The 13,440-nt window shown below is 42.2% G+C and overlaps 1 protein-coding gene across 1 annotated transcript in view; it reads right to left on the bottom strand.

The window, feature by feature from the left end:
* Positions 1-13,440, bottom strand: part of LOC128687704 (protein turtle homolog B) — a 188,139-nt gene that overhangs the window by 102,376 nt on the left and 72,323 nt on the right. Inside the window, exon 3 of the mRNA XM_053775306.2 lies at positions 4,020-4,334. Within this exon, the coding sequence (XP_053631281.2) occupies positions 4,020-4,334 (315 nt within the window). The remainder of the gene's footprint in view (positions 1-4,019; positions 4,335-13,440) is intronic.

The raw sequence follows: 13,440 nt of genomic DNA, 5'->3' as shown, positions 1-13,440 counted from the left end.
GATGGTAATGAGAGTGGTGATAATGAGAGTGGAGGTAATGAGAGTGGTGATAATGAGAGTGGTGGTAATGAGTGGTGATAATGAGAGTGGTGGTAATGAGTGGTGATAATGAGAGTGGTGGTAATGAGAGTGGTGGTAATGAGTGGTGATAATGAGAGTGGTGGTAATGAGTGGTGATAATGAGAGTGGAGGTAATGAGAGTGGTGATAATGAGAGTGGAGGTAATGAGAGTGGTGATAATGAGAGTGGAGGTAATGAGAGTGGTGATAATGAGAGTGGAGGTAATGAGAGTGGTGATAATGAGAGTGGAGGTAATGAGAGTGGTGATAATGAGAGTGGAGGTAATGAGAGTGGTGATAATGAGAGTGGAGGTAATGAGAGTGGTGATAATGAGAGTGGTGGTAATGAGAGTGGTGGTAATGAGTGGTGATAATGAGAGTGGTGGTAATGAGTGGTGATAATGAGAGTGGTGGTAATGAGAGTGGTGGTAATGAGTGGTGATAATGAGAGTGGTGGTAATGAGTGGTGATAATGAGAGTGGTGGTAATGAGAGTGGTGGTAATGAGTGGTGATAATGAGAGTGGTGGTAATGAGTGGTGATAATGAGAGTGGAGGTAATGAAAGTGGTGATAATGAGAGTAGTAGTAATGAGAGTGGTAATAATGAGAGTGGAGGTAATGAGAGTGGTGATAATAAGAGTGGTGATAATGAGAGTGGAAGTAATGAGAGTGGTGATAATGAGAGTGGTGATAATAAGAGTGGTGATAATGAGAGTGGAAGTAATGAGAGTGGTGATAATGAGAGTGGTGATAATGAGAGTGGAGGTAATGAGAGTGGTGATAATGAGAGTAGAGGTAATGAAAATAGAGATAATGAAAATGGAGGCAGTGGGAGTGGTGATAATGAGAGTGGTGATAATGAGAGTGATGGTAATGAGAGTGGTGATAATGAGTGATGGTAATGAGAGCAGTGATAATGAGAGTTGAGGTAATGAGAGTGGTGATAATGTGAGCAGTGATAATGAGAGTGAAGGTAAGGAGAGTGGTGATAATGAGAGTGGAGGTAATGAGAGTGGTGATAATGAGAGTGGTGGTAATGAGAGTGATGGTAATGAGAGTGATGATAATGAGAGTGATGGTAGTGAGAGCAGTGATAATGAGAGTTGAGGTAATGAGAGTGGTGATAATGTGAGCAGTGATAATGAGAGTGAAGGTAATGAGAGTGGTGATAATGAGAGTGGTGGTAATGAGAGTGGTGATAATGAGACTGGAGGTAATGAAAATGGAGATGATAATGAGAGTAGTGATAATGAGAGTGGTGATAAGGAGAGTGGAGGTAATGAGGAGGGACGTAATGAGAGAGGTGATAACAAGAATGGAGGCAATAAGAGTGATGATAATGAGAGTGGTGGTAATGTGAGCAGTGATAATGAGAGTGTATGTAATGAGAGTGATGATAGTGAGAGTTGTGGTAATGAGAGTGGTGATAATGAAAGTGGAGGTAATGGTAATGGAGAAAATGAGAGTGGAGGTAATGGGAGTGGAGATAATGTGAGTGGTTACCTGGAGGTTACCTGGAGGTTACCTGGAGGTTATTCCGGGGATCAACGTCCCCGCGGCCTGGCCCATGACCAGGCCTCCCGATGGATCAGGGCCTGATCAACTAGGCTGTTACTGCTGGCCGCATGCAGTACAACGTACTAGCCACAGCCCGGCTGATCAGGCACTGACTTTAGGTATCTGTCCAGCTCTCTCTTGAAGGCAGCCAGGGATTTATTGGTAATTCCCCTAATGCTTGATGGGAGGCTGTTGAACAGTCTTGGGCCCCGGACACTTATGGTGTTTTCCCTTAGTGTACCAATGGCGCCCCTGCTTTTTATTGGGAGCATTTTGCATCGCCTGCCCAGTCTTTTACTTTCGTAGGGGGTGATTTCTGTGTGCACATTTGGGACCATTCCTTCCAAGATTTTCCAAGTGTAGATTATGATATATCTCTCCCTCCTGCGTTCCAACGAGTACAAGTCAAGTGCTTCCAAGCGTTCCCAGTAGTTAAGGTGCTTGACAGAACTTATACGTGCAGTAAAGGATCTCTGTACACTCTCTAGATCTGGAGGTAATGGGAGTGGAGATAACGAGAGTGGAGATAACGAGAGTGGAGGTAAAAATAGTGGTTGTAATGAGAGTGGTGATTATGAATGGTGTTTACAGTGGTGGAAGTGACAGTGGTGACAGTGACAGTGGTAGGAGTGAAAGAGGTGGAAGTGACAGTGGAGGGAGTGACAGTGGTAGGAGTGACAATGGTAGGAGTGACAGTGGTGGGAGTGACAGTGGTGGGAGTGACAGTGGTAATAGTAACAGTAGCGGGAGTGACAGTGGAAGGAGCGACAGAGGTGGGAGCGATAGTGGAGGGAGTGACAGTGGTTGTAGTGACAGTGGTGGAAGTGGCAGTGTGGGCACTGACAGTGGTGGGAATGACAGTAGTGGTAGTGTCTGTAGTGGGAGTGACAGTAGTGGAGTGACAGTAGTGGAGTGACATAGGTGGGAGTGACATTGGCGGGAGTATCAGTGGAAGGAGTGACAGTGGTGGTAGTGACAGTAGTGGGCGTGACAGAGATGGGAGTAACAGTGATGGTAATGAGAGTAGCAGAAATGAGAGTGGAGGAAGTGACAGATGTGGAATTGACAGTGGAGGGAGTGACAGTAGTAGTGACAGAGGTGGTTGTGACAGTGGTGGGAGTGACAATAAAGGTAGTGACTGTAGTGGGAGTGACAGGGGTGGGAGTGACAGAAGTATTAGTGACAGCGGTGGTTGTGACAGTGGTGGGAGTGACTGTAATGATAGTGACTGTAGTGGGAGTGACAGCGGTGGGAGTGACAGAGGTGGGAGTGACAGTGGTGAGTGTGACAGTGGTCGGAGTGTCAGTGGTGAGAGTGACAGTGGAGGTATTGACAATAGTGGGCGTGACAGAAGTGGGAGTAACAGTGGTGGTAGTGACAGTAGCGAGAGTGACAATGGAGGGAATGATGGAGGTGGGAGTGACAGATCTGGGAGTGACAGTGGAGGTATTGACTGTGGCGGTACTGACAGCGGTGGGAGTGACAGTGGTGGGAGTGACAGTGAAGGGAATGACAGTAGTGGGAGTGACAATGGTGTGAGTGACAATGGTGTGAGTGACAGAGGTGGGAGAGACAGTGGTTGGAGTGACAGAGATAGGAGTGATAGTGGAGGGAGTGGCAGTGGTGGGAGTGACAGTGGAGGGAGTGACAGTGGTGAGAGTGATAGTAGTGGAGTGACAGTGGTGGGAGTGACAATTGTGGGAGTCACTGAAATAATAATTACAGTGATTCTAATGACGGTGATGATAGTGACAGAGGCAATAGTGACGGAGATGATAAGACCAGCGGTGGTAATGACAGCGGTGGTAATGACAGAGGGGGTAATGACAGAGGCGAGGGATTTATAGGACACTCCAGAGAGAATTAATTCCAAGATTAAAGTTTCAAGAAACTTAAAATTCTGGTGAAGAACATTGACTTACAATAATACCTCCTAGGAGCACAATCTCTGAGCTAAGATTAGAAAGATCTAGGGATATACAGACTAATATCTAGAATTATAGCATATATATGCCTGGAATACGGGGCATTAAGTTATTGAGAGACATTACTAAGTACTTATTGAAAATATTTGGGAAGCAATTCAGCTGGAATTATAAAAACTGGAAAAAAAATCATTGGAAGTTTGTGCCGCCCATGACGTACATCAGCGATGCAAAAATTGCATTTTAATATAAATTTATGAATGGCTGGGCCTTACAAATCAAGTCACAGATGTATTCTCTCAATACTTTTTATTTTATTTCAACCAGGAAAAAGCGCTGAAACCGTTGGGGTTACTTAGCTCCAGAAGAATGGGAAACATTCAGGTTCGACCCCAGAGAGGGAATTATAAGTCCAGTTTCTTGGATCAAGAACCCCTCACCAACGTCAATGCACTTTCCTTGAGAAGGTTAGACTCACAGATCATATCAAGGGTGACAGTGGTGGTGAGCGGTGCTGTCAGGTTGGAGTTGGTAGCCTGGCAGGTCAGGGTTCGATGCAGGTCACGGCGGGTCAGCTTGGGCACCACCAACGTGTTGGTCACCTGGTTTGGGGCCTCCACATCCGAAGTCATATCCAGGAGGAGCGGGCCCTCCCACCAGGTGAGAGCAGGGGGCGGTGATCCTCCCGTAGCCCGGCAGGTGAGTCGCAAGGTGTCCCCTTCGGTGAAAGGTCCCACGATGCTACGAGCCTCAACACCCAGCTCAGTGTACACTGCCACACGACGCGGCGGAACTGAAACACAAATATACAGCGTTAATTATTGTTACTGCAGCATAATAGTATACGTATAATTAATCGAGGCACACGAAATTAATTGTATCTGAAACAATTTTAATCTAAACTACAACACGTACTCAGTGTTAATTGTAACTAACACAAAACAATTATAGCAGAGGCACAATGTTAATTCTTTCCGAAACAAACATAATGTTTAATGTAACTGTAACACTCTGTCAGCTGTGACTGGAACACACAGATACAATCATAATTGTAAATTACAAGAAAATACGTTAGTTGTTAATGCAACAGTGTTCCACAAATACGGCGTCTTTCTTACCACAAGAAAAAAACTCAGATGTAATAAGCTTATTTCTGTTATGTTTCATTTGCTACTTCCCTTTGTTCTCAGTCAGCTGGAAGGTCACTTGCTTTCCCTGGGACTAGATGGAGCTATTGCCAAGTCAAGAGCTATCACGTGAGGTTTTCGCCCTGGTAACTAGGTGGAGCTATTACCAAGTCTACAGATATCTCCTAGTGTTTTCATCCTGGTAACTAGATGGGGTAAAAGCCTGTCTACACACGAGAGCCATTAAGGCTGCATGTCACCTATTCACCACCAGTCAAGAATACTTTAATCTTTAAAGTGGGGATTAAAGAGAACTCTCAGCATACATACGCTGAGGGACATGCACCTTATTGTGTACATATCCTGCGTATTTTTCCCAGGTCACGAGCTATCACGCGGTGTTCACACACGTAGTGTCATCATACCTTACTGTTCAAGTTATCCATTGAGGTGCAGATTGTCTCAGTGATGTGTAGGGATGTGTAAAGAAGTGTCTTGCACGTGGCTCGTAGCAGGAAGGAGAGAGAGGCCAACACCAAGCTACACATTCCCTGTACCTCCCGATATAGGGTGTGGGAAACCTCAGAAAGTCAAAAAAAAAAAAAAAGGCACAAAACTGCAACACACCGCAGTCAACTAGTCTAGTGTCATTATGAAATTATGTATATAATGCATAGATATTTCACCAACACTTTAGTTTTGTGTGGGATTTTATATTAACTAAACAAATCTATATTAATTTCCCGTCACCTAATACCATACGTTAGCAAAATGTTCACGAAAAATGCGAGAAAATTCCTTATCATTCTGCTCCATATTGATCATCGATGTGGGTTTAAGTATTCCTAAGTATTTGAAAATACCTGAGTATTTCTAATCCATCACGAGTATTTCTATATATTTCTAAAAGATTTTGATTATTTCCGAATGTCATTTATTTCATACTTATCAACCCAACTAGATGTATTTTGTTCGATTCGTGATCCCTGTATTCCATCAGCCGAGCCTCCTCTCCTTGTGTGTGTGTGTGTGTGTGTGTGTGTGTGTGTGTGTGTGTGTGTGTGTGTGTGTGTGTGTGTGTGTGTGTGTGTGTGTGTGTGTGTGTAAAGAAAAAGGGTAGACAATGTATGACTCGTGTGACAGTGTTACGAGTGTTGGGCTCTTCAGTTTTCTCTATCTCGACAGGTGTGTCTGCATTGTGCCATCTGTTGAGGGGGTGGAGGGTTCTTATAATGTTTCTCTTTCATCATCTGTCGCCTTTCCTCTTTATGTTTTGGAGTTTTTTTCTGTTCGTTTCAACATTTCATTCTTCAGGGCAGGTGAAATTTGACTCCACCCTTCATCTACACGAGCCCTTCAGTCCACTTAAGCTTTACAGAGTTATTTGGTATTGATTGTTTTCTTTTGTATTGCAAACTCCATGTGGGTTTCTTATTTTTGCCATGGCTTCCAACTTTATTTAGTCTCTTGTTTTCTCCCAGTCCACGGTTCATGACTAAGTTTCCCATAGAGAGAGAGAGGTGAACGGGAACAAAATTATTCCTTAGTACTGGTTGAGTACATGGTTAAGTGTGATCTTGGCTGAGTACATACATGGTTAAGTTTGATCTTGGCTGAGTACATGGTTAAGTGTGATCTTGGCTGAGTACATGGTTAAGTGTGATCTTGGAAGTTCTCAGTACTGAGATACCTCATCCCTGAAGTGTCCGAACGACCATAATATATCTCCATTTCCTGGTCAACCATTTATCTTCATGAGTCAACCTTCACTGAGCTTATCTATGACCTGACTGTGACTCAACTATAATGTTTACATGACTTACCGACTTGTATGATTGTTCCACTATGTGAGAAATTATATTATGTTATGAAAAAATATCACAGTGAAAACAGGAAATAATACCTGAGCGCTTCCATGTGCTTACATATCTGATAGATATGTACTCACCTAATTGTACTTGCAGGCGTCGATTCATAGCTCCTGGCCCTGCCTTTTCACTGGTCGCCACTAGGTCCACTCTCTCCCTGCTCCATGAGCTATATCATACTTCTTCTTAAAGCTATGTGTGGCACCTTCCTCCACTATCTCACTTTCAAGACTATTCCACTTTCTGACAACTCTGTTGCTGAAGAAATACATCCTAACATCCTTGTTACTCATCTGAATCTTCAACTTCCAATTGTGACACTTTGTTTCTGTCCCATCTCTGGAACATCCTGTCTCTGTCCACCTTGTCGATTCCTCTCAGTATTTTATGTTGCTATCATGCCCCCCTTCCTGTCCCTCCTTTACTCCAGTGTCGTCAGGTCGAGTTCTCTTAACCTCTTCTCGTACCATATGCCCCTTATCTCTAGGACTAGTCTCGTTGCAATCCTTTGCACTTCGGACCCTGTACACCGTACACGGTGTACAGGGTCCGAAACGATTTCTTACTGACATGTTGGAATGCTATTCTTAGGTTCGCTAGTCGTCCCTAAGCTGCAGCAGTTATTTGGTCGATGTGCGCCTCAGATGTGCTCGGTATTATACTCACTACAAAACTCACTCATTGAGTGAGGTTTGTAGTCTTTGGCCCCTGGACTGTGTCAAACTTTGTGTGCTTACACACATACACACATATCTGGCAATATGTGTGTAAGCACATAAAAGCTCTCAGGTTATATTTCGTATTTTCACAAAGGTATTATTTTTATACTTGTAATTACGCATTTTATTGTGATTTCTTCCATATTTTATATTTAGCTTTTCTTTATCTGTTTATTATTATTTGGGCTTTCTTTCATGTTAGGTTTCTTAAATGAAGGTTCTGTTATATGTCTCGATTCGTTAGACCTTTTTCTCTTTTTATTTTATTCCCCTGTTATTAGTTAATTGTTTCCATATATCTTTTCTATGCGGAGAACCCACCAGCTGTCCTTTTCCTGACAAGAGACGACGTTGCCAGGATACAGCGGATTCCTAAGGTTCAAGAATCGCTACCATTGAGGACTAGAGTTAAAGGTTAATCATCTGATGTGGTGAGTAGACTATGTTTAACAATTTTATAGAGAAATATACTGGAGTTTGTCTTCACTAAGCTGTTTCGTTAAAGCTCATGACTAAGATTAGAGGATTACTCTTATTTTTGTGGGAACAGGGGTAACACTGTCGTGACCTGTACTTTGCTCTGTGAAGACGTGTCTAGTGTGCTCTCTGTGAATCTGAACAAGATGTCCTCTCTTCAGCAACTCCACCAGCAGTTTAAGGGAGAACTGAGGGTGGCTAAGCTTGAGATACAGCAACTGACTGAGGAAAACAAGAGGATTCGTAGTAATCCTCCTGTTGTGAGTCCTCAAGTCAAGAAAGGAACCTAGACAGTGGCTGGAAAGCATGGAACAAAGTTAAGGATCGGAGGATAGATGGAGAGGTAGCAACAACGAAGATCCAGGAAACTGTTGTAGGAACATCGAGCCCATTCTCCGTGCTACCCAGTGAATGTGAGTCAACTACAGGGAACGTCATGGCGAACGTCACCAAGGAAGGTAAGAACATTGTTCTTGTTGGGGATAGTCAGATTTGGTACATGGATAGGGCTTTCTGCTTGAAGGATCGGAGTAGGAGACAGAGGGTTTGCTTTCCTGGGGCTGGGATGGAGGATATTGTTAGCCAGTTTGACAGCATCATGAATGGTAATGGGATCAATCCTATTACCTGCCTCAATGCTGGAAGCAATGATGTAAGCAAGCACAGAAGTGATGATTTAGTTAAAAGGTACAAGGCAGCAATAGACATAACTTGGAAGAAGGGAGGGGAGGACAGCACCCTGTTATATGTGGCATTTTTGCCAAGAAGGGAAAATGACATGTATACCAGGGATGGGGTTCACTTATCTAGGTCTGGGGTGGGGGCACTAGCCACTGCAGTGGAGGAAAGTGTTAGGGGTTTAAACCAGAAATAGTTAGTGGTATGGGTTTTGGGGAGAAAACAGTGAAGTCCCAGTGTAGTAATATTGTGAGTTTTAGGGGAACTAGTAATAGGCAGAATGAGGTGGATATTGGAAAGCCAGTGGCACTAGGTGACAAGGACAGTAATAGGCATTGTGGAAAAAGAGAAATGAGCAAGAAGGGTAAAGAGAAAGGAGGGTCTTTAAACCTATATTATACTAATAGTCGTAGTGCTAGGAATAAGATGTATGGGTTGAGATTAGTTGCAAGTACAGGTAACATTGATGTATTTGCCATAACTGAGACATTATGGGGTTTTAAGTTGTTTCAAGTAGATAGATGTATCGGGAAGGGAGTGCGGTGGCACTGTATTGCTTGAAATTGCTTGAAATGTTGCATGAAAACGGGTATAAAGTCTGAAATAACACATACAGAGCCTGTCTGGATAAAATTTTCGGAGGGACATAAAAAAACTGATCTCAGGCATGATATACCCTCCCCAAACTTAAATAGAGACCAAAGGAAACTACTTTGGGAGGAAATTGTTAAAGCCACAAGGCATGATAACGTAGCAATTCTAGGGGACTTTAACTTTAGTCAGATTGATTGTAATTTTTTGACTGGGAATTTAGAATCTAGCGACTTTTTAGAAGTAGTTCTGGATTTTGAAGCAGTTTGTGACAGAACCTACAAGAGGAAATAACCTGCTTGACTTGGTTCTGGCAAACAAGGAAATCCTTGTTGATAATTTAGAAATTACAGAGGAACTTGGCGCAAGCGAACACAAATCAATTTCCTTTAGCATTCAATGGAAGTATGATGGCAGGGATAACTCAGTAACGGCCCCAGATTTTCGCTTAGTAGATTACAATGTGGCTTAGAGAACACCTACCATCTGTTGATTGGGGTAACGAGGAGAGTTGTTAATATGACAGCTTTCTCAGGCTCTGGTGGCCTGGTGGTTAACGCTCTCGCTTCACACGGTGAGGGCCTGGGTTCGATTCCCAGCCAGAGTAGAAACATTGGACGTGTTTCTTTCCACCTGTTGTCTATGTTCCCCATCAGTAAAATGGGTACCTGGGTGTTAGTCGACTGGTGTGGGTCGCATCCTGGGACACTGACCTAAGGAGGCCTGGTCACAGACCGGGCCGCGGGGGCGTTGACCCCCGGAACTCTCTCCAGATAAACGCTCTCTCTCCAGATTTCTAAACACAATACATGCTGCCCAAAGTACATTTATTCCATATAAAGCAATTAGATCGAATAGAAATGACCCTAAATGAATGAATAATAGGCTCAAATATCTTTTAGGACAAAAGGTGAAGGCCATCTTATGAATCAATATATTGACATTAAGAGGGACGTTAAAAAGGGAATAAGAAAAGCTAAATGGGACTACAAAATTAAAGTTGTTAGAGATTCAAAAACTAACCCAAATGGTTTTTTCCAGGTTTATAGAACAAAAGTCAGTGAAAAGATAGATCATTTTACTGAAAATTATTTTCTCTCGGTTTTCACACAGGAAGACACTAACAATATCTAAGTAATTAATTTTTATAGTGGGCCTGAAAAAGATAAATTATGTAATATCTAAGTCACTAGCGAAATGGTTATGAAACAAGTAGACCGACTGAAACAAAATAAATCGCCAGACCCTGATGAGTTTTTTCAAGGGTTCTTAAGGAGTGCAAAATTAAACTCTGTGAACTGATATTGACTGATATTTTTAATATATCCCTTCAAACAGGTGTAGTGTCTATGTGGAAGATGGCCAATGTAATTCCTGTTTTTAAGGCAGGGGACAAATCTTTACCGTCAAATTACTGCCCAATAAGCCTAACCTTAATTGTAGGCAAATTACTAAAGTCAATTATAGCTGATAATATAAGAAGCCATCTTGATAAGCATAATTTGATTAATGATACTCAGCATAGATTCACGAGGGGCCGTTCCTGCCTGACTAATTTACTAACTTTCTTCAGTAAAGCTTTTGAGGCCATTGATCACGATAAAGAATTCGATATTGTTTATTTGGATTTTAGTAAAGCTTTTGATAGAGTACCACATCAGAGACTGTTAAAAAAAGTGGCAGCTCATAGCAATGAGGAAAAAGTGGTGTCATGGATCGAGTCATGGCTCACTAATAGGAAGCAGAAAGTGTGCTTAAATGGAGTTAAGTCTGAGTGGGATCTGTAACAAGTGGCATTCCACAGGCATCAGTTTTAGGCCCATTGTTGTTTATAATATATATCAATGACCTCGATGAGGGAATTACTAGTGATATGAGCAAATTCGCTGATGACACGAAGATAGATAATCGATTCAAATGTAGATGTCACAGAACTTCGGGAGGATTTAGACAAACTCAGTTCGTTGTCAGAAGAGTGGTAGATGCAGTTCAATGTAGTGTAAATGCAAAGTTCTAAAGCTGGGGAATGTTCATAACCTTAGCACCTGCCAGCTTAATAATGTAGAACTTAGCCGTACAGAATGCGAAAAAGACGTGGGGGTTACGGTAAGTAGCAACCTACATTATTTAATTTATAAGTGCTAGGGTTATGGACACTCCCGAGCTTCGGAACCTTGCATTTATCTACATTGAACTGCATCTGCCACTTTTCTGACCACGAACTGAGTTTGTCTAAATCCTCCTGAAGTTCCATGACATCTACGTTTGAACCAATTATCATACCTATCTTCGTGTCATCGGCTAATTTGCTCATATCACTAGTAATTCCCTCGTCAGATCATTAACATATATTATAAACAACAACGGCCTAAGAATGATCCCTGTGGAACGCCACTTGTTACAGATCCCTACTCGGATTTAACCCCATTTATGCACACTCTCTGCTTCCTATTAGTGAGCCATGGCTCGATCCATGACAGTACTTTTTCCCCAATGCCATGAGCTGCCACTTTTTTTTTATCAGTCTCTGATGTGGTACTCTATCAAAAGCCTTACTTAAATCTAAACAAACAATATCGAATTCTCTGTCGTGATCAACAGCCTCAAAAGCTTTGCTGAAGAAGGTTAATAAATTAGCTAAGCACGAACGGCCCCTCGTGAATCCATGCTGAGTATCATTAATCAGATTATGCTTATCAAGATGACTTCTTATGATATCAGCTATAATTGACTCTAGTAATTTGCCTACAATTGAGGTCAGGATTATTGGGGGGTAATTTGACGGTAACTTGTCCCCTGCTTTAAAAATAGGAATTACATTGGCCATCTTCCAAATATCAGACACATATCAGACACTACACCTGTTTGAAGAGATATAGGCAAGCGGTGAAGAATTCCCAGAATCAAAATCCCAAGATGTTGCTGTGTCTGACAGATGTAGTGTAAATGGTTTACTTCAAACTCCCCTTCGTCTTCCACGGTTCTTCTCTGCACTGGAATGAAGAAGTCACTGGCTGGAGAAACGTTTCCGCAATTAAGATACCTAAATGTTGCACAAGTGTCTCGCTCTTCAATGTTCTTCACTGTCTTCATGAAGGTTCACTGTTTCCGGCTGACTACAGGCAAAAGAACTATGATTTTCAGAGAGAAGCCTAAGTAACCTCATAGTCGCTAAGTTAGAGCCTCAAGAGAAGAGACAAGTAAGAGTATGGTGAGCAGAAAGAAAGAGCGAAGTTAGAACCTGAAAAATAAGAGAGAAAAACGAGAGAATGGAGCCTGAAAAAAAAAATGAATTAGGCGCAGGGAGAGAGAAAAAAAAAGAAAGGTTGAAACTGGCTTGTGATGAAAAACCTGCCGAACGAAAGTCCTTGTTATAGTGAAGTAATCAAGAGGATTTATCTATGCAGAGTGAACATTAAAATGGTATAAAATACCGACAGGTTGTTAGGTAAGACACATATGCAACAGTTAGGTATCTTTATTATGAAACGTTTCGCCTACACAGTAGGCTTCTTCAGTCAAGTACAGAAAAGTTGATAGAAGCAGAAGATACTTGAAGACGATGTAATCAGTCCATCACCCTTAAAGTTTTGAGGTGGTCAGTCCCTCAGTCTGGAGAAGAGCATTGTTCCATAGTATGAAACAATATGGAGAAGAAGTGACAGGATGGAGCTTTTTATAGCGCCAAGAGGTGAGACGTAGGCCACTAGGAGAGGTAAGAACTCAGATGTTGAGAGGTCAGGTCCCTCTCAAATCCAGCCCCTCTCACTAGTGGAAGTTGTCGAAGTTGATTGCAGGTCTGTACCAAGATACCCTTGTGTTGCAGTGTCTGACAGATTGAACATTAAAATGGTATAAAATACCGACAGGTTGTTAGGTAAGACACATATGCAACAGTTAGGTATCTTTATTATGAAACGTTTCGCCTACACAGTAGGCTTCTTCAGTCAAGTACAGAAAAGTTGATAGAAGCAGAAGATACTTGAAGACGATGTAATCAGTCCATCACCCTTAAAGTTTTGAGGTGGTCAGTCCCTCAGTCTGGAGAAGAGCATTGTTCCATAGTATGAAACAATATGGAGAAGAAGTGACAGGGTGGAGCTTTTTATAGCGCCAAGAGGTGAGACGTAGGCCACTAGGAGAGGTAAGAACTCAGATGTTGAGAGGTCAGGTCCCTCTGCTTCTATCAACTTTTCTGTACTTGACTGAAGAAGCCTACTGTGTAGGCGAAACGTTTCATAATAAAGATACCTAACTGTTGCATATGTGTCTTACCTAACATCTATGCAGAGGATGAGTGAACAACAACGGTTAGATTTGAACAACAACAGTGAGATATGAGTAACAACAGTGAAATTTGAACGAGAACAGTGAGATTTGAACAACAGCAACAACAGTGAGATTTGAACAATAACAGTGAAATTTGAACAACAGTGAGA

The sequence above is a fragment of the Cherax quadricarinatus genome, chromosome 11 (assembly GCF_038502225.1).
Source record: "Cherax quadricarinatus isolate ZL_2023a chromosome 11, ASM3850222v1, whole genome shotgun sequence".
NCBI lineage: Eukaryota > Metazoa > Arthropoda > Malacostraca > Decapoda > Parastacidae > Cherax > Cherax quadricarinatus.
This window is presented reverse-complemented; position numbering and strand designations above follow the sequence as displayed.